General features: G+C 35.9%; 1 protein-coding gene across 1 annotated transcript in view; it reads right to left on the reverse strand.

Moving 5' to 3' along the window:
* Nucleotides 1-3948: 3948 nt before the first annotated feature.
* TFEC (transcription factor EC) overlaps nt 3949-23061 on the reverse strand; it is a gene marked incomplete at its 5' end in the record, with an annotated part of 33343 nt that continues 14230 nt past the window's right edge. Inside the window, 5 exons of the mRNA XM_010012002.1 lie at nt 3949-4558; nt 5515-5662; nt 13789-13864; nt 14964-15020; nt 15887-16001. Coding sequence (XP_010010304.1) covers nt 4178-4558; nt 5515-5662; nt 13789-13864; nt 14964-15020; nt 15887-16001 — 777 coding nt within the window. The remainder of the gene's footprint in view (nt 4559-5514; nt 5663-13788; nt 13865-14963; nt 15021-15886; nt 16002-23061) is intronic.

The following is a 23061-nucleotide window of genomic DNA, read 5'->3' on the forward strand; positions in this document are numbered from 1 at the left end:
TGGCAGGAGACCATATTAAAGAATGTATCAATTATTTTTATTAATGGGAGGCTACTGGATCATGATGTATCATAATGGACTAAATGTTTAGCAGTTGTGAAGTGTTTTGTCTGTTAGGTATCTCAGATGTTCTTAGCGGATGTTATTATATTGTCTTGTGATGGCATTCTTTGAGGGATCGGGTAGCAAAGTATCACAAGGGACATATAAAGAGATGTTTTAATTTCAGTCCTTTAATAGTATTCATATAATAGATATAAAATACTGGCATGTATAAAATGTAATTTTAAAAAGATTGCATGTACAGTACGTAATGAAGTACATTCTGTCTGCATACATTGACTTAGAAAACAAGATACTATATGGTTAACAATGAAAAATGGCAATTATTACAAAAATATTCTACAGTCTCATAATAGTAATGTAAATACCTTTACTTATCTAAGGGATTTAACATAATTTTAAATTATAATAATTTTACATCCTCCATTCATATATACAGCCTTATTAGAGTCAAACGGTATTATAATAACAATGTTCTTATTAAGATTAAATGACTGAATTATAGTTATTTTACTATATAAAGCAGCTGTGTTCCTGTTTGTTAAAATTGTTTGCACTTACTGTTCACACTATCCGCACTATGCACAATGACATAATTTAGTTTTCTGTTCTTAGTATAGCGTCTATATCTATTTCATGAATTAAACAGAATGTTAATATTTCAGCTCCCTTTCCTTTTGTGTATCAGTCCACTGTTTTCTCTATTCTGTAAGAGTAAGTCCACCAGCTTTGAAACAGCTGCTACTGAAAACAAGCAAGAACTCATTTAATACATCTCGACAAAAATAACCAGTTCCCCTCACACCCTGCCCTTCTTGAGGTCAAACTCTGTAAGTCTTTAAATTCTTGTTCAGACCCAGAGCCACAGACATATTATACATCTCCTTCATGAGATTTCATTAAACAGATCTCTGTAGGAAATAGATAAAAAGTATGTTTTGCTTGCACCACATTTCAGTCCAATAAAGCTCTCATGGACAGCAAAGAAATTCTGCATAAAGAGGGACATCAGGATTTGGCCGTGTAGCCATGAAATCGCTTTCCTCTGTGCAAGATGACAGGACTGTGCTTTGCTTTGCTTTGCTCTGCTCTGCTCTAAAAGTCCTCTCACCTTCAAAGCAGCTTCACCAAACCCGGGATGGGAGAGAGAGTGTTTATTCCAAGTCTGGGATACAGTTATCAGCACACACATCTCCTAAATACCTTTAATACCACATATTCACACCTAGAATGTCCTAGATTACTGTTTCTTGCACCCTGTACCACCATTTAATTTCAAGGCTGATGCCGTAATACAGGTTATAGTTATTAGTTGAAATACTAATTATGATGACTTCCTACTAGAAAAATCATAATGGTAGTGAAACAACATTGCCATAATACACACCTACAGGTATGAATACACTTAGTGTTTTGGGGAAGGGGATTGGGGAGTTTTGTATGAATGAAGACAACTAGAATATGTTTAGTGATAGATGCAATACAGTAGTATATCAATACAGTATATTGCAAAAAGAGCATTGATGGTCTTCTGTTAAGTTTCTCATGCAGGAAAAGAAAAAGAAGTCTGGTGCTTCAGACAGAAGCAATTGTCAGAAGAATGAAAATCAACTTTAAAAAAATTAATGGATGTGCTATAATGTTTTTTTAGAACAGTGCTTATAAAAGTGATGAAATTCAGGATGTTATTTAAAGTCAATATAGTTCAGAAGTATGATCTAACTCCCATGTAAAAGTTCAATGGGAAAATCATGTAATACATTCATATGTAATTTCTTTTTCTCCATTATGAGCAATCCACACTGGTGTATTTAAAACTAATGTAGCAGAAACTGCAGTGCAAGGACAAATGGAATTTGATATCAACCAAGTATCCCTTCCTTTCATCAGCTGAATCAGACAACACACGTCCTACACTAGACATAATGTGGGCATAAATGTTACTTTTAAGTCATCATATTTTATATTAAAATGTCAATATTAACTAGTCTTTGGTAAAACTAAGTGATTTCTCTTTTAAGAAGCCTGATTTACAAAAGCTAACAATTTAAATGATGATCAGTCGTATGTTCAATTACCTTTGGTTAATACCCATTTGTTTTTCCATCCATTTCCTCCATGCTACAAAAAAAAGAGAAAATTATGAGAACCCTGTTTGTTGTTATTATTTCTAACCATTCAGTGGAAGCATATCATAGTCTGTTCTGAGGTCAGGTGTTGGCCTATCTGGGAACCCACACGTAAGCACCAAGAAGATCAGTACTGCTCTGTTCAGTTTACATCCAAGTAATTTGCACAGGCTTATAGAAATCCTGGATTTTCCTAAAATCATATATATTCTTGTGAAATTGGATACTCCATCATCTTTCATACCCATCCAGATGTAATTTATTATCCCACTGCTAAACTGCCAATTAAGAAACTATCATGACACTAGCATGGTTGGTCAGGAATGCGCTATGGCCCTGGAGGAACACAAACCTCACAAGAACTGTGAAGAAGACCCAGGTACCAATAACAGAAGAGGCAAAAGGAAGAAACAATTGTTCTGTTCTTGGGTAATATGTTTAAATGCCTTTAAAATGTTCATGCAAACAACAATCCACGTTAATCTCTTATTATTTCCAATCCTGTGACACTTCAAGGGTGCGAGGCAGGCTCAGTGACAGCAACATTAATACACACTTTTGGAACATATTTTGAACTGTTAGAGAACTCCCTAATGTGATCTTTTGGCTTTAGTTGAATAGCTACGAAGAACCTGTGCCAGCTTGTTTTCCCATGTGTTAATATTACAATTAGAATGAATGCACTTAATGTCCTCCAGGAATATACATCACTCTCCAGAATTTCACTATACATAGAAATGATATGCCTTCTATCTGCCTTCTAACTGCCAAGCCTTTACTGAGTCATCAAAATAGGTTTTCTGAACACCCCCTCCCAGCAAGCTAGTTATGAGAAGCAGTGCATCACATCAACACTTCTGAATTTCTCCTTCAGTTTGAAAAGTCTTCCTTCTCAGCTTTTCTGTAGTGAATCTAAAGTCAAATCTGAAATTAAATTCTTTTTGTTTCAAGTGTATGCAATGGGAATCTTATAATTTCCCTCCATTATCAAATGAATAAAAGGCATATGTATGGATAAAGTAGAGTCCCTTTGGAAAAACCTTACTGTATTGCCAAAGGACAGCGAAAACATTGTCCAGAAGCACACTGACGTGCTTCCAAATTCTGATCTCTTCCACACAAAAAGGGACACAGTTTGAATATTCTTGGAATAAGCAGTTGAAATAGCACTGTGACCAGTAGTGCTTGTTTTAAATTGTGCTAATTGTAACCTGGAGTATCTTTTTGGAGTCTTGTACATCCATGCAGTCATTCTGCTGAAATGTAATTCTATTGCTGTCTTAGTTCATTTGAGTCTCTGTCATTATGTTCGTTTCCATTTTTCTCCTGTATTATTAAAATATATATTACAAGTCTGGGTTTTTTCCTACAAATGAAATTTTTAAAAAATGGAATTCCATGGAAAGTTTAATAGATTTTCTGCTTTTAAAGAGAAGCCTACACAGTTTAAATTTCATGCTCACTTCACTTGTGTGAAAGCACTACCATCTGTTTTTTTCAGATTTAAAAACCTGTAAAATCTCTACAGTTCCCAGCTTAAATAGTTCCCTGTTGCTTCACGTTTTGTAGAATTTTTAGTTATATAGAAAAAAGAAATAAGCAAATTATTAAAACTCATGTATATAGCAGAGAAAAGTGAACACAGATTGAAGAGAGAGTTTGAATACACTTTTGTAACATGCATATTCCTTTTGTGGTAACCATTTTCATAGTGCTGTAAAAAGTCATGGAATGTCAGTAAAAACATTCCTAGTGAAGAAAGATTTGTGCAAATGTCATCTGTGAACAGAGGGTGTAAATTTGGAGCAAAGTGATATGAGTTCATGTCCATCTCATTTTCCTGTGAAGTAAGGGCTGATTTAAACCCTTGTCATGTAGTAACTTATCTTCACAGTGGCTCTCCTTATTCGTCTTTAAAATAAGCACAAACACCATTGTTTAAGTACAGCTTAGTCTTTTAGAGAAGTATGAGGCCCTTTCTGCTTTTATAAGTCATCTCCATCATCTGTGCTAAAGCTGCTTCTCCTGCTGCTCTCTTTTGATGCAGCTGGGGATGTGGAGGACAAGAGTGGGTCTGTTCCAAATGGAGACACCGTATCATCCAGTAAAATTTCCTCTAGTCGTTGCTCTTCTTTTAAAGCTGCACTGAAGGACAAATCTGTGAAGTGTGAAAGTGGATCAGAAAAGGCTGTAGATCCATCACAAACATCAGAATTTTGCCCATGTGCTAGCGGCATTTGTTGAGAGTAGTCTACAGAGTTCTCCTCCGGATAAGACTGTTGCTTGATGACCTGTGCAGCTAAATCAACAGCACTGAGTGAAGACATGACTGGAAGGCCGTGTGCACGTGCCTGGATCTCTAATTCCTAATATTTCAAACAAAAACAATTAGATAATGAATTCAAAAGAAAAAAGAGTGTCTTCAGATCTACTGCAATAAGTATACAGATCGTAATGCAATTGAATGTTACTTTTGTTCCCATTGTGAGCCTGTTTTAAAATATGAAATTGTTAATCTATGAACATTTACCACTCAAGTGTTTTTATTTCTCCTCCTGTTGTTAAGTTACTGTCCTATGGGCATGTAAGAGATAAGACAACCTCTCTAAAACTATCGCATACTAAGCCAAATAAAGGCGACAGAAAAATGTTACAACTTTCTAATCAGTTATCCACAGTGGTCCAGAGAAACATAAGATACTTTACTTGATGATGCATATGATATATAGCTATATATATCATATAGATATATATAAAAACCATAGATATATATGTAAAACACTGTATTGATTTTATGTCTGTCTATCTATCTCATCTTCAAATGCGTCTATATTCAAATCTTGCATTTCAAGCCATGAAGGGCTATATTCTGCTGCTTCATGTCACAAGCAGATGTAACATGGCTCACTATACCAAAGAAAGTATAAAATTTGAAATTATTACAAAGGGAAAATGAAAATACTGAAGGGAATTTTGTGTCCGGTATTGATTTTTTACTGCATGAATTTACGTTTTTGGATCCTTTTTTGTCTTTCTCTGTCTCTAATGCATATGAAACCAGGACAATAAGGAAATTGTTTCTACAAATACTTTATTAACTTTAATAACTTTCCAGGTATTCCTTTATATAAGGTCTAATTATCAAATGAATTTCCTAGAAATGTAAAAATACCCCCTCCCCAATATACACAGCAATAAATAGGGAAAGCCAATTTATTTTTAATAAATGCCATTTGGTGGAAAATGATATAGGTTAATAAAATTTGATGAGGGGTAGGTACTGAGAAAGCTTTGTAGTTCATGGCAACGCTCTTATGCAAACCTGAATTCGGAGTAGAAGTCTTCTGTTAGTATGTTCTAATTTCTTTTGCCTGTGTTCTAATTCTCTGGCTCTCTGTTGTTCTTTTTGTAGCCACTTGATGTACTCCACTGATGCTTTTAAAATAGTTCCTTTGTTCCAGCGCATATCACTGCAGAATGTAGAGATAACCTTTTCACAATTGTGCATGTCAGCAGAATTCATAAGAACTTACAAAATCTTTTACATTAATATGAAATAATGATTTACATGACTATTATTCACTCTTAGATATTATTGCTTCTGAATGGAAATTTTAATAGAATAGTTAAGAAGCCCTTATATAGTAAAATTAATCCCAGAATGAAAATAAGTGTCAAAAGAAAGTAATAAAGTGACTTTTTGTGGGAGAGCTAAATGCAATATCATGATTCTACCATTACAGTTTTTATATTTTTAGTGAAAATTGCTTTTATTATTAACTCTAAGATTAAAATCTATGTGGAGTATTTCTGCATTAATGAACTAGGAAATATACATCACTGAGGACTTAAGCCTAAATTTTTAAAAATCATTTTGAATATACTACTCCTTTTACCTGACTTACTAATGATGTTGCTTTTATGCTTGTGGAAAAAAAAATGGTCTGTGCTGAATGCAACTCCTCACTGATGGTAGACTAGACAAATCACACTTTCACAACTATAATGTCTATGGAATGACAGAAATCCCGTTCAAAAATCTTGAAACAATATAACCCAAGTTAAAATCCACAGCTACATGCAGACCCCAACTCCATACAAAAGCCTTGCAGAAAACCTCATAAGATTACACCTGTCCATCATTCAGGAAATCATGGTTTAATTCCAGCTTACAAGCAGCCTTACTAACAACAATGCACTAGTTCAAATGGATCGGTTCAAGGACTTTCATGTACTCATTTATTAACTTTCCATGTATTCCTTTATGTAAGGCCTTGGAACAAGATGAAATTTGTTGAAAATGTTTAATTTCTAATAAAGTACAGTATGATACAGGATGATACTGTTGTGTTAAATATACAGACAAAAGATTTTATCCAAACTATCCACTTCACTGCAAGATGGCTTAGATCGAGCAGAAGATTGGTGGAGGTTCTGGTCCTATAAAATAACCCTGAGAAAGAAAAAGCTATTTGAACCAGTAAGAATCTGAGGTTGGGAGTGACAAGTAACCACCCTTTTTTTTTGTTTTTCTTTATTACCTATTCCAAATACATATAAACTGGCATTTATGGAGTCAAAAAGAGATATAAATTATACTCCAGTTGATCATCGCTTATGATTATCTGGTTGCTTTAGCTAATGAGACTTGCTCCTACTCATATGCTCACCTCTGGTTAGTAAAACCAATCTGGAGTGGATTTATTGCAGAAATGTCTATTCTTTACATTCAACCTCTCAGATTAAGTGCCTAAAGAACCTTGCAAACTTACCCCCCAGGCTAAGCACCCTTGGATTTTCACCAAGGCAGTTGCCTTTCCAATGAATGTATAGGGCAAAAGCCAGGGAGGTGCAGGAAGTAGGCATCCATACCACCTGACCTTTCCTGATGCATTGTACTAGCCATAAAACTTTAGAGAGCTGATAGCTTTAAAGATACTCAGAAGAATACGCAAAATTATATTGTGATAAAGCATTATGGTGTTAAACCACATCCTAGAATTTAAAACATTTACTAGAGATTTGGGAGAACCAGCTTTTTGATCAGAGAAGGCTCGAATTCACACCTCTGTCCTATTTGGGCAACACACTTGGACCTCCCATTGTCCCAGTGATATAAGCCAGGAATGCACAGTTTTTGGGATTAGAAAGTGAGGAGGTCAGAGAGAAAATATTATTGTCTCAGACTCTGTTGTCTGCAAAGCCAAAACATCAGAGGCTGCTTGCTGAAGTGGCCTCATTTAGACATTCCCTGATCAAAAACCACTAAAGCTGAGGTGGGTCTGGGAACCAAGAACAGAACCTGTCTCCCTCATGACAGCTGAGTCATCTCTTGTCAGTCCCTCTGCCTTCTTTCTCTCCCTGTACTTCTTGCCCAGGTGAGAGGACAGAACATTTTCCTGCCAGCATCCCATGGATTCCCTTCTAGGAGAGGACTTTCTTCTCGCATGTGGGATACCTATATTCAAACTGTAAAGGTTAAGAAAGTTTTTAGTACATGTGATGTTTATTTTCTGGGCAAATCTTTGACTGCCATCGCATTATAATCTTGATTTCTTCAGACGTCTTTGGAAAGTTAGGTATAATAATGAAAGGTCCATATTTACACTTTCACTGCAGTGGAGTTTGAAGGCAGTGAGGTACCTGTCTACAACAGAGTACTCCTAAGTGAATAGGAGCAGCTTAATTTAGGAGAACAACAACATTTCAAACTGGGAATCTCCACTGTCATCTCAGATATGGTCTATATGTGCTATATATACCTCAGAATTACAGTAGGGTTTTGTTTGATTTCAAGTGAAAACGACTGATTTAGGACATTTTCATGGTAACTTTGGAAAGTGCTACTGTAGTAAGAATACTTTTAGTATAAACTTCGGAGAAACACAGTCTGTCTAGGTAAGGGGTCAGCTCCTCCTAGCATGTAATTAAGACAAAACTAAGCAAGTTTTGGACTGCTTTTCTGAACATAAAAAACCCCTATGAAATTAGAAATTAACCCATAGCTGGCAAAATGGAAATAAATAAGGCATGTAACAGCAGGAGAAAGATATGCATATATCACATATTTGGCAAATATTTCAGAGTGATTTCACAAAAAAAATTCAGGTCAGTTATAAAATGTTATAAATTCAAAATCAAATTCAGACAAAGAATTTTTTGTTAATTTTTCTGATTTACACATGAATACTCCATATATTCACGAATTTGTATTCACGAATATTCATTCTATATTTGGAATCTTTTTGTGATGGAATTCATTCATGTTATACATAACTGACAACCTTTGTGATATTGCTTACTTTTAATTCTGGTTACCTTTATATTTTAATTCTTTATATATATGGTAATGATATTTTTTTTCTTATAGGTTGAAATTAATCTTCACTGGAGGGCTAATTCATGGATTCAAATTGCCAAGAAGATGGATCTGGGCAGCTTCTGCACGAGATATATATGGATAGACATCTCTTCTTGCAATATTTATAGATTTGAGAGGCAAAACTATCATGGAGCTCTAAGATGCTGTGGCCAATATTATCATTTAAGAGACTGCTATTTTATGTGTGTGTATGTGTGTGTATGCATGTATCCTGCATGTCTTCTATGTCTCTACTCATTTATACATATATGGGTTGTTGTCTTATTAAATGAGGAATATTGAACTTAAGTCTTCCAGTGTCTGAAGGCAACACAGCAAAGGATCAGATGGTGACCTTAGAAGTCAACATCTTTTTCACTAAGTGTCTCTTATTTATACATGGATCAAAAGAAAATACTGGAGATGTCTGTGCTGGTTCTGCATCGCAGACACTCTCCATCCATTCTAACCCAGAGCACCTACAGCAGTCATAGCACAGTGCTATGGAGAAACAGAGGCTCTGTGCAGATGTGCAGGGTTGGAAAAGTAGCAGTATAACTAGTGAGGATGAAGGCAAATGGGGGGAATAGCATGAGGGAGTTGCCTGTATAGCAATAGTCTGCAACACATCTAGCTCTGCTTAGCAAGCAGACAGGCAAGCAGATTCATCTATGGTGGCAAGAAATAACTAACTCAGCATTTGAAGATGGATTAAATCCAAGCACAGCAAGTGCATAGGAAGAATTCAGAAATTCCCTGATCAGTTGTTGGTTTTCTGTTATTTCTCTGAAAAAGCTGAATTCTACACTGGATGTAAACAAGATTGTCTAAAAAGTCATAAAATTGGCACAATGAAATTGTGGGGTTTTACTTTTAAAGATTTATATTTTATGCTTGCTCAGTATATAATAGAGAAAAAATCTGAAATAACAAGGTGTACAAACCCGTTTGAGAACATTTAAAACCTGAGCAGCTACTGGCAGTTGCTAGTCCTTTTATTGGAAACTACTTTATAAAACCAGACAAACAGTTGCATTCATTACTGTTTTGAATCTACAAAGTTAGATATAGATCTCTCTCTTTGGAGACAGCAGGAATCCCTTTTTTCATTTTACTCTTTCACTGCCTATTAATTCCTTTCTTGTTTAGGGGTGGGGGTGGGGAGGGTTTGTTTCTTTCTTTGCTTGGGGTTTTTTATGTAAGGCTCCATCCTGTAAATACTGAAACACACAAGAAATTCACATGAGAAACAATAACTTGAGCGCAGTAAGAAGTTTTGCAGGTCTAGTCAGCAATGATCTCTGCAAATGAAGATTGTCTCTGCCTCTGTGTGTGCGTGTAATACAACAGTTTGAAATTTTTAGCAAGCTATGCATGTGAAATCTAGGTTAATTAAGAGAGGTCTACCACACATAACATGATTTGCATGGAAAAATAGCAGATAAGTAAAAAAACGTGTTTTATTAGTCTCTGAACCCTAACTCCTCCTAATTTCACCAGCTGAATCTCTCTACAAATCTCAAATGCCCAGACAAAAACATGTAACTCTCACCTGGGAGAGTTTCTTATTTAGAAGAAAAGAAGCACAGCCATGAAACTGATCTTCAACTCATTTCCATTAAGCAACTTTGCTGAAGACAAAGGAACTTCACTAGTTTACACAAGTTCAACTCCAGTAGATAAGAGCACCTGATCGTCTAAGAATAAAACTAATTAACAAAAACAGAGTTTGGGAAAGGGTGATAGGCACATAGCTTGCCAGCCACAGAACAGTTACTGACAATGAATACATTTGTGAAGTTGAAGCTACAAAATTTCTGTCCCTATTTCTGAGACATTAGCTATAAACTATGCTTGCTCAAAGAAATACTTCCCAGGACTTTATACTTGTTTTGATGACCTGCACAGTTACAAAGTGCATTCTCTGGAAAGAGGCAGCAAGTTTCCACTTTATAATAGCATGATATATATATATGCAAGCCTTTTCTTTACAAGAAACATGGCTGTGCTGGCCACTTACAGATCTGTCCACAAACAACAGAGAGAAGGTCAGGCACTGGCAGATACAGAGAGCACAGAGGAGAGATCGAGGGCAAACCACTACTTCTGCCCAAATCCTCAGTGGTTCTCTTAACATCCCAGTTCTGTACAATGACTGGAATTCTTAAAGGAAATATTTTTTCTTCTTAGTATTTCTGACAATTCTAGTCATAAGACAGTTCTTGTGTAGGCATTTCCAGACTCCATCACAACGTGAAGTCCAGTTAACCACTTAAAAGGTGGATTCTGAAAGGCTGAACACAAAGGAACAATGAATGGAAAGGTAGAGATATTTAAAGGAGCAGGTTATATGCTTTTCAGCAAAATATGACTGCGTATTTTAGGTCCTTTTTTTATTCTATTTTTGAATTATTCTGTATAACTGTTTTGCATTTCTGAATCATCTACCACTTGGATATCTAAGCATTGAAAATTAAACAAAAGAGTGAAAGTTCTTTGCAACTTATACTTATCTCCATTTTCTAATGCTGATGAAGTGAACTTGAAACACCCATTCATTTAAGCAATGTAATCCACACTTTTCATCATTAAATTAAAAAAAAAAATAAAAAAGAAAAAAAATGAAAAGAATAGGGGTTTAAGCCAGTCAAAAGAAAGTCCCTGCGGAAGCTCTGCAGGAGCCAAACAAGTTCACTATATAACTAACAAAACAGAAGTGAAATAAAAACCCCACACACCACTTCTAAGAAATATAAATCATAAAAGGTTTCCAAATAGCATCAAAAATGTCCTTTTCTGTTCCTGAGTCTGAATGTAATCTTCTTGAAGCAAGCCATCTGGGACAGGCATGCTAACCACAATGGCTTAGTTATAGTAGTATTTGCTCTTCAATACAAAAGCTGATTTGCTTCACTGTCATTAGTCCAAGCATCAGTAAGGTTTCTCCTTTTACAGCTAAGTTCCCACTATAAGAAGAATCTTCTAAAATCAATATATGAGGTGAAAATGCTATGTGTGGTAAAATGCTACAGATAAAGTATTGTAAGAGATGTTATATCTCTTTCTTTCAAAGAAGAAGGGGGCAGATTTGGGGCAGAGTAAGGTGTTATGAAGGAAAAAGCAAGAACTGAAAGAGAGTGTAAGGACCCGGACTTATGATTTGGCAAGACAGGACCATACCAGAAAGAAATAATAATTTTGATCTGCGCAGCCAACAAAACAACATAACAAATTAATGTACTTCAAGCTATAAATATATATATTTTTAAAAGTGTTTACACTTCTTTGGATTAATGTAACCTGGCACCAAACTATAGCAAAGTTAAGTTATAAACTAGTTCTTCAAAAGCATCCTGCGTCTTTTGATGCCTCTTTTTTTTAACACCAACTTAAAAGCTTCTAAATAAAGTTATTTTAAAAAGGGTACTGATTACCAGCCTTTTGAAGACAGCAGTCCTCAGAACATGAGACACTTAAGTTCACCTCCTGCTTTTGTAAACATAAACCACTTTTGGGCTGTCATACTGATTATTTCAGTCATGGGTTTTCCAACTAAAACAAGAAAAGGCGATGTTTTCAGGTTCTATACCTGAAGCTTTTACATCAACATCACCACCAAAATCTGTGGGTAAAATCCATTATCCACTTATTCGAGCAAAATTATAGGTCCAGATAAGTCATTTTAAGAACTTAAGTGATTGCTCTAGGTATTAATGTTTTCAGTAAGTTCACAATCTAAACCTGAATCTAAATCTAAAACCGAAACACCTCTGTAGGCAATCATAAATCACAACTGGAATTTATCTCTCATGTCCATTTCTAATTGCAGTACAACTTGCTTTCAGTATTGCTTTATAGCTGCAAACCAACAGTGCCATCGTCTGTTTTTCTGAGAAATCTTTCAATCACTTACCCAAAATGGTCTTGAATACTGAAACATGCACCAGCAAAACTAAAAGTCTTCTACCATTCTGTGTTTGCAATGGATCACATGTGATCAAAACTTTATTTAGGTACTTAAATCCCTTTTTATTTTAACTCAACTGTAATATCTAATTCTATATTAATAACAAGAACATGACCATTTGTCTAATCTTTGGTGGGTGCTGTAGATGGAGCAAACAGAGAGTTCTCTAAAATGGATTTGTTATGTTAACTTTCTCTCTGATGATTTCACTCCAAGTGGCTTGGTATGCCAACCTTGTACTTATGTAAGCCTCACACAGCTTTATATTGTTGTAGAAATCCTTAATACAATCAAAAGTTTCTTAGTCCCAAGAAAAAGAAGAAAAAGAAAAAAAAGGTTGAAATATCAATAGATGTTTTCGTTTGAAGTATCATGCAAGTCTGTATTGACATGCAAATGATAAAGACAAAATCTGTATAACCAATTTTATTCCTGTTAGGGTCATGCTAGCGACTGGTCTTAAGACTTCCCTGAGTAACATGAGAAATGTAAGGCTAAAGTTCAGTATTAAATATCACACTGAATTTTTATTTCTAATCCTGGGATAGGCTTTTTTTTCATATTGATGACAAATATAAGTTTTAAAGGAGCGCAGGTGTAGCTTAAGCAATATGCATTTTGTATTAGCGTAAGTAAAAGCATTACCATAAAATCATAATATTATAGCAATTATTACTTTTATCCTTGCACAGGACTGGTGTTTTCCCTGTACTGGGTGGAGGACTTCTGAAAAATGCTCAGTCTACAGACTCAAGCTGATTTTTTTTCCTGAGTCAAAGGGTGGACAGTGACAACGTGTTTTGTTTTATCCCACTAGAGGGCCCATGTCAAGGGCTGAAAGCATCACTCCTTCCTTCTGCAGAGACGCCATACAATTGCTCCCAGGAGCAGAAAGCTGGACTTTCTATTGTTTGGCTTATCTTCTTTTTTAATTCTTTTTCGCTTTGTTTAGGTTTTTTTTTGTCTTGTTACTGGTTTGGGGTTTTTTTTTCCCCTCATGTGACAGTCTCTTAAACACCCTGGAACTACTTTCATTTTATTAACCTTTCACATAAGTTTTCCCAACAGGCACCACAAATCTGTCAGAGGCTTGTTACTTTAACAGCCTGATCTGAGCCAGTGACCTGGCATGGAAGATTTTGATTCCCATTACTCAGTCTTATAACCAGTGCATGCAGCTGTCTTCCCTCCATCCTTCCATCTTTCCCCCTCCAACACCCCCATATTTAAACTATAAACATTATTATAGGAAAGGCTGTTGAACTCACGGATCATTAGACTTGGGGATGAGTGTGCCAAGCTCCTTGATTCGGTAATTAATATTATACCTTCTTCTTCTCTCAACTGTTAAAAAGAAAGAGTTACTATTTTTGTGGCTAAATATTCTTGGAGAAATTCAACATAAAACATTTTAATTAGATAAAAACAAGTCAGTCAATATGCAGAAAAATTATTCCTCAAATAAATGTTCCAACAGAATCTCTTACCTGTCTCTGACTTACAGGGCAAACTCCATGATTAGTACTATCTTTATATCTTACCCTACCTAAAGGTTTCTCTCCCATTTACAGCTAGACCAGAGAATGAAATAGCCACATATTGTCTAAACATGAGCTAACACTTCTTTTTTTATGGTGTTTATGTATTCTTTTTCCACTCTGCTTCCACATAAGGGAGTTTTCAGCTTAGTGGAGTTTTGTAGATGACTTCAACAGTTCTCACTTTTAATACTTAGACACTGAACCATGAATTTCACTATGTTCTAAGCCTAAACTACAGGGAACTATTCCTCTAGAACTGCAATGTCTAACATCTGTGCATAGTTGCACTGTTCTTCATAAAGGAAACAGAACTGTATCCCAGCCTACAGCAGTTGGGGGGCTTGTATATCAGAGCAAAGTCAGAGCACTGTGAATTTTGCACTGATCTCTTTGGTCACAAACGATTTCCCCAAGTCTAAGTGCTTAAGTAAGTGCCTAGAAGTTGTCTGATAGCCTCTGTAAATATTTTTCCTTCGCATCACCCATAGAGAGATAACAGCCTCTCACTTGGATGTGTCAGCAAGTAAGGTGTGAAGACTGGATTTTCACTGTTGGTTTTTTTCATCACCTGCCATCATCTGTTTTGCACTGTAATTCTTAGAGACAATATCAAGTAAACTGTGCAGGTTATGTGTACAACTTTAGAATAAAAACTACTAGCAGGAGATGATATGGAAACAATTTAATTACAATATGCAAGTATTTTGAAAGTCAAAAGTAATGAAAATTAATTTCAGGGAAGAAAGCTCTGTGGTTGGCTGTGTTTGCAGACTGAGTTCAATCTGATTACCCTGGTAAGTTGCTGATCTAGAAGAAAAGCAGAGACATTGTAGCTAACATATATTATTTTTGTATTCCTCGTATATTCCAACTAATTAGATGGAAGATGAACATATACTTACTGAGATTATGGTTATCCTTCTTTTGTCTCTCCTTTGCCATTGCTCGTGTATCTGCTTCTGACAGAAAGTAACATTTATTAACACAGTCCTGAAGTTGCATTTCCAGTACTTCTTTCATTTTTTCAAAATGACCTCATGTCACAAAAAACAGCCTTCTAGTCTTTTTACTTCATTACTCTTTTTATTATGATACAAGATCATAAGCCAATCTATATTTTACCAGAACTAAATCTTGAGTAAGTAAGTCTGGCAGGTTGCTTAAGAACTTCCTATTGCACGTATTTTATTTAAGAATATAGAAATCCATGATGGGGTATTTTCTCCAATTTGCTGTGTTTTACATCAGGATAAAACTTACAAAACATTAATGTGAATATGAATTCATATATCCCATAATGCAAGAGTTAGTTAATCAGATTTGTAAGATATTGAACAAACTCACTGTTTCCACTGAGCGACACTAATAAACTACATGGTTGTTAGCATTCTTTGGATTAATTGAATGTAACTTTTAAAGTTGTTAATCCACTAATATAGATTTACCTTGAATAGCCTTATTGTAAGGCTTTAAAAGAAATATTTGTTCTATCCTGGAACAAATTTAATGGATCATAATTTATTTATACCATTGATCAGGAGCCAAATGTGGAAGAATCCAGTATGTTTTCCAAAATAATTAGGTTTGTTAGAAGCATGAAGTTCATAAAAATCAGAGAACAAACATGGTTTTTGAATTGCTAAAGAGAACAGAAGAAATCACTTCTCTTTGCTCTTTGTTTTTTCCTTAAATGAAACTACAAACTGCAAAATTCTCAGGAATTCAATTATGGACATCTGTTTCATGGGTAAGATTTATTCAACTTTTAAGAGACACATTGTTTCTTCTGCACTTATAAAATACTGAAATCTCAGAGTTCTTTTACCTGTGAGTTCCCTTTTTACAGGTAGATTAGCTGGGCAAGAAGCATTTGTGAGACCCATATTAGCTGGTGCCATTCCCTGGTCACTGTTATATATATCCAAAATGCTGCTAGATAGCTTGAGGAGTAAGAGGAGAAAAGAAAAATTATTAAAATAAGTTAGAGACTTAAAAGATTTAAAAAACATAAACACACAAAGCAAACTTCTTTGAATGTGAATCTGGTGTTCTTTAGAAGGAGCTGTGTATGTGTCTAAAAGGAAAGTTTACCTGTATGTAGTATTAACTAAAATTGAAAGTGAAGGGTCACAGTCTACCACTGTTACACAAGCAGCTTTCTAAGTGCCGTTTCTGTGGGTTTCAGATGCAGAGTGATGGCAGGATATGGCCCCCAGTGTCTGTTTTTCGATTACTTCTGTACCTTATTTTCCAATAACAGGATTACCACAAATGCACTTCAAACATAAATTAGGATGAAAGTGAAAATAACCTTGCTGGTTTTGACCTACTCACCTGTGAATTTTTAACCACATCACTAAACTCTGAATTGCTACTTCACACTGCGCCTGGTTTAGCAGTATAAAGATTCAGTGACCCAGTTAGATGCAATAGTTAAAATTAGAGTGGACAGAATATCAAAGAAACTGCTTTAAGGAAAGAAATCGTGCTGTTGTCAGGATGGACCAGATAACCTTATAGTTTTAACATCCGTAACATATAAGATCATGCATACCATTACCTTCCCAAATGTAATATAATATTATTTAAATAAATCTATAGAATGTGCTTAAAGGGAAGTAGGGCTAACGTATGTTTCTATGGATTCCAGATGATTACCCAAATATTACATTCACTTAAATAATTTTTCATATCTGGAATAACTGTAAAATATGTAAAAGTTCAGTAAAGAACAACAGTTCAGGCTTTGTACAGTCTCTATGACTCTATAACCAACCTTTCAGCATTGATCATTATCTTATATAGTTCTGTATTCTCATGTGCAAACAGGAGTATAAAGGAGTCCAAATGAAGATTCACCAAAAAAAATTTTGCATTCTTATTGCCTTCTAAGGCAATAAAATCAATATTTTTTTTTTCATTTTATCATGCATATAATGTTTGTGCTGAAAATTTTGCTTTTTCAGCCAACACACAAGGACACAGAAAGTGAGTTTGGGGTCACCTGGTCAAGGAGAAAGAGGAAAAAAAAAGGAAGAAAAAGTGATGAAAATTGTAGGTAAAAATATTGATGTGAAACAGAAAAGCATGAAAGGAAATTAGGAGCTCTTTAAGAAAATTGTTTTTCATAGACATGAAAGTATGTTCTTTACAGATATGCTCTGCACTCATGGATCCTGAAACTCCCTGGAATTTTTCAGACAGGTCACTGAGACACCAACCATAGTTCTGCTAGAAACCAGCTTTTTTTAGACTCTGATTATAATTTTATTAAATTATCTGAGAACCCAGATTGTGTTAAATTCTCCCAGTTGTATGACCTACAATGAACTAAAGCAATCAGGCTACTTTTTTAATGCACATAAATAACGTTCACTTTTAAGATAGAGGTTTATTACTTAGGAGAGTTGTCATTCTTAAATACTATTAGAAATCACACCACCAAGGCAGTTTTGAAAACCTGCTTATATATTCAATCTCTCAATGAAAATACTTTTTAAAAGAATGATTGTAATTCAGCTGAGTATTACTCAAGAGCCAGCTATGTTTAATATGCAGGATTTGAATGCTAAGTGCATTGTCATGTTAAGCACCTTTGTTTAATTCCAAAATGGTAAACTGACAAGTAATACTGCAGGTTTACCTTTGCATTTTCTTTGTTCCAGGGATAGTATAACTATATTACAAGACTGAACTCTTATTAGCTCTAGACACATATTTAATTACTTCCTACATTCATGTAAATGAATTTGGCTTATTGAAATTACATGAAAACAGGATGATATAAAAAATTGAGAGTCAGTGTGACTCCCACACTTATTCCAGTGGACTTCGGATAAGGCTGTTACATGGCTTAAGCTACTGGTTTTGTGAAATGCCGGGAAATGGCAACCACTGAAAAGAATATAACCTATTAAATAATCTAAGAAATGAAAAATGCATATGTCATATTTTACACGTTTTACACAGCTGTGTACATGAATTTAATAACTTGCATGAAACTTGTGGTAATTTTTTAACTTATAAGAATTTCAATATCAGTAATGAAAAAAAACCCAGAATTTTAAACCACAGTTTGACCAACACAAGATACAACAATAATTACCTCTAATTTTCAAGGAGTAATTCATTCATAGAACTTTCATAGAAAATTCATAGAACAGTTTGGGTTGAAAAGGACCTTAAGATCATCTAATTCCAACCCCTCTGCCATGGGCAGGGATTCCCCACGCTACACTATGTTGCCCAAGGCTCTGTCCAACCTGGTCTGCCAGGGGTAGAGCATTTATCACTTCTTTGGACAACCTATTCCAGTGCCTCACCACCCTCATGGTAAAGAACTTCTTCCTTATATCTAACCTGAAATTCACCTTTATTCTTGAAATACAGTTAGATTTCTATAGTCTATTCACAAAGGTGTGAATTCAAACGATAAGGCCCAAATCCAGGAGAAAAGGTCGTGAATGGCCAACTTAGCTGGTAATGAAAAAATAATATGAACACATCTGAAAGTTCAGAAGTGTGTAACAGTTCAAAGGAGGGTGAGTAAACTCAAAACCACAGGTAGACCTTCAGCAGAATTTAATTACACAGCTGATGAATGTACTTCCATCTAACTCATATGTGATTGTCTGGAGTGATAAGAGTTCATATGCCTCCTTCCATCAACAGAAATGTTGCAGCAGTGTCATCCCACACAGCCAGGGCTGCAAGTAAGAGTCTGTCCATGGTCTATGTCTGGCTGAACTGATGCTTCCATCGAACAGAAAAGTCATGAAATATTTTCCTAGAAGTCCTGTATCATCTTTCTTTCACATGGATGGTCTCTAGCATTTTTTCCACTGATCATTTGGCAATTTTTACTAGTCATTAGAAAAGCAGAGTCATAACTCCATGTGGAGATGATGAAAATGAAACCCAAACCCAAGTCATTAATCTACTGGTGGCTACAATCCTATAACCTCACTAATTAAAATGATTCACATAAATGTTAATCCAGAAGGGATAGGCAAGGAAGGAGAGGCAGTTGGGTAGCTGTGTATGTGAGGGAGAGTTTTGATTGTCTAGAGCTTAATGATGGTGGTGATAGGGGTTGAGTGTTTATGGATGAGAATCAGGGCAAAGGCCAACAAGGCTGATATCATGATGGGAGTCTGTTACAGACCACCCAAACAGGATGAAAAGGCAGACAAAATATTCTATAAGCAGGTGAAAGAAGACTCCTGGAGTGTGTGGAAGATAACTTCCTGACAGAGCTGGTGATGGAGCCAGCAAAGGAAGGACCTGTTATTTATGAACAGAGAAGGAATTGTGAGTGATGTGGTAATTGGAGGCTGTCTTGGACACAGTGATCATGAGGTGATAGACTTTTCAACTCTTGGATAAATAAGGAAAGGGTCAACAGAACTGTTACCTTGGACTTCTGGAGGGCAGATTTTAGCCTGTTTAGGAGACTGGTTGACAGAGTTCTTTGGGAGGCAATCCTGAAGGGCAGAGGAGTCCAGGAAAGTTGGTATCAGTTGGTATCAGAAATAATGTGGCCAGCAGGACTAGGTAAGTGATTGTCCTCCTGTACTTGGCACTTGTGAGGCTGCACCTCAAATAATGCCTTCAATTTTGGGCCCCTCACTACAATTGGTGCTAAAGCATGTCCAAAGAAGGGCAATAAAGCTGGTGAGGGTCTAGAGCAGAAGCCTTATGAGGAACGTCTGAGGGAAATGGGGTTGTTTAGCCTGGAGAAAAGGAGGCTCAGGGGAGACCTGAAAGGAGATTGTAGAAAGATGGATGTCAGCCTCTTCTGCTAGTTAACAAATGATAGGACCAGAGGAAATGGCCTCAAATTGCTCCAGGGGAGGTTTTGGTTGGCTATTAGGAAAAATTTCTACACCAAAAAGGTTGTCAAGCCTTGGAACGGGCTGCCTAGGAAAGTGTTTGAGTCACCATCCCTGGAGGCATTTAAAAGATGTGTAGATGTGGCACTTGGGACCATGGTGTAGTGGTGGATTTGGCAGTGCTAGGTTAATGGTTGGACTTGATCTTAAAGGTCTTTTCCAACCTAAATGATTCTATGACTCTAGTCACTAAGAGTGTCAAAACCAGCATTCTGTCATGCCATTAAAAAGAAATTTGATCTAACGTTAACTGTCCTAAATTATTCTCCAGAACTTGGACATCAGAGAGTAACCCTATGCAACAGCTCTGTCACAGACTGCCTACAAAATTCTCACTCATTTACCTATCTTGAAAACATTAATTGCCGAGTGTCAGAATCACAGGTATGACTAGTAGAACTGTTTTTAATAATCCATAGTTAAGGTACTTCTGGGGAATAGAGAATGGTTTGACTCTCCTAAGCCTGTCATCATCTCAGTCAGTGTGCTGAAGGAATGGAAAACAGAATAAACAGTTTACTCAGCTGGCCATAAAAAAGACACACACAAAAAGTTTCTATTATTCATACCTTCATCCCTTCCAGGTCTAGGTTTGCTGTCTCCCTTCAACATTTGCCTGGATGATTCTGCTCAGTACAAAAGCAGTTGTGTCAATCACACTATCAAGTGCCTCTTTCTTCTGTGTATTTAGCAGAGTTCTCAGGTATATTGTAGTGGCCACTGTGATGGATAAGTGGCTTCTTTGTGGATAGAGCAGAGCCACTGGTGATCTCCATTTGCCACACTGTCCTCATTCTCAGTTAGCTAGCACAGCATTTTCACACTTAGAGTAGGGCAAAGTGGGTATAAAGCACCAACAAATTAGACTACCTTGACAGTCACTTCTTTCCTACATATATGGTGACACATGGAAAAATCTGCTATGAATTAGTGCACAGGGAATAACTCTCAGTGTCAGGATTCAGGATCAGAAGAAGAAATAAGAGGTGATTAATCTGACCTGTCTTGGATGCTTAGAGTGAGCTGAATCACCTTCATCTTCTTCTTAACTCTAAAGAAAGCCTGATGTGACCGTTGCAAGGTTTCTCCCACAGGTACCTCCTCATGAAACCTCACTGTGCTCCAAATGTAAAAATTTGTAAATATACTCTTGTTTTAAAAATCAGATAAGAACAAAGCAAACCAGACTGGATTGTTCTTGAAAAATATTCACATTTCTGATTATGGGAGAGTTTTAAAAATAAAAAATCAAAAATCAAAAATCCATGTATTTTGTTGACACTGAATTTGCCCTGCACTGATGTCAAGCATGGAAAATCCCAAGGAATTTCCTTGCTGTTACTGAACACTGAGAACAATCTTGAAATAAAAATTGGCCGATTTTAAGACGACATTAGACAGATACTTTTTTGTCTGTCAAAGCAGGAAACTCTTTCAGAAATGTAGACATCTGGGAAATAACCGATTTTGAAATGAAAAAAATTAAAATATATAGCATAATATATTATAGATATTGTGTAACAAAATGCATCTAGTTGTTTGGATATGCCATATATACCATAATGTAATGTATTTCTTACAATGTAAGCAGGGAAATTTTTTCAGTATTTTGGCTTCAAACAGCTTCCAGTTCTACATTACAAGATAAATAAGTACATTGACATAATCTTACAATAATTTTATGCAATCTTACTAAGAGTACAATTTACTTGCAATGCATGATTATGTGATGTGTGTACAACGATAATACTACAGTTTTACAGGACTGTCAAACCTGATGAATCCCAAAACATGTTAAAACTCCAGCAGATTACACTGTGTCAAAAGCATGTTCTTGCTTTCAGTTTAGAGATACAGAAAGATTTGGTTATGAAAAGTCCTGGGAAATAACCTATTTATCCTGCAGGTGTCATGAGCTATATTAGTTCACACCTGTGTTGTTCTGAGAAGTCCTAGTAAGTCACATAGTTTTCAACCTTTCCATTCATGATACACATATTTGTGTATGTGTGTCTGAGAATGTAGATGCAAGGGGCTCAGAAGAGGTGAGCACACATATATTAAAAATACCAGTATATACTTAGCTGTTTTTTCTACTTCAAAAATACAGCTAGCTTTGGACAAAAGATTAGCAACCTTTAACACAGCAAATGGTTACATGGGAATAACCAGTGACAATGTGGTACAGGAAGAGAATAATACCATATCTAATTAAAACTGCAAGGAGAATTAAAGAAAGCAGACTGTAATTAACGAACTTAGCATTTGGCAAGGACACTGGGGTTAATGTCCCTCCTTTCGTATAAACTGCCATGGGATCTTCAATGCCTGTGTGCAGAGACTGGAACACGAGTATTTCCATTCATGGGGCTCAGTCCTGAAAGATGCTCAATTTTGAAGCTTAGACCAATTATAATTGACAACTTCAGCTGAACTACCTGAGCAAGGACCTGGCTTGAGCTCAGTAGCACCTCACAAGAACCTGTGACCATGCGCTTACTGGCAGTGTTCAAGACAAGTACTATAAAGGTCTCATACAAAGGACATTATTATATTCAATACTTGAGTCTGAACTGCTATGCAGGCAGGATTGTGTGGCAAATATTAAAGGTTCATTACTTGCAGGGATGTTTAGTAATGGACAGCTGTGATCACAGTTTTCAGTCTCTAATATCAAGTTATGTTTTCTGACAGAAAAAAACATTGCCTTATGATTTAAAATCCCATAGCATGGCAGCTATTGTTGTATAATGTAACTTCAAGGAAGTCTTAAACCAAATAGCATTTCTATATCTTCCAGGAATGAAAGAGAAGGATTCTTAATATGATAATAAAATATTTGGATAAGGGTTGTCTGTGCCTGTTCACCTATAGTTCCTAGACATCTCTATGTCACAATAATATCACTTACATGATCACATACTATGTAAGTATTTTTCCATTTTGGTTAATCTTCTCATGACATATTTTTCTTATAGTAACATTCAAGTCTGTAAAGATCATGGCTCTATCACAGTCAACGTTGCACAGCTAGAAAATAACATCCCACCCCTCTTCCAAAGCCAGCTGCACTTTTCTTAATTTAAAAATCCTGCTGACTGCGGTCATA

The sequence above is a fragment of the Nestor notabilis genome, unplaced genomic scaffold, assembly GCF_000696875.1.
Source record: "Nestor notabilis isolate BGI_N333 unplaced genomic scaffold, ASM69687v1 scaffold6373, whole genome shotgun sequence".
Classification (NCBI taxonomy): Eukaryota; Metazoa; Chordata; class Aves; order Psittaciformes; family Psittacidae; genus Nestor; species Nestor notabilis.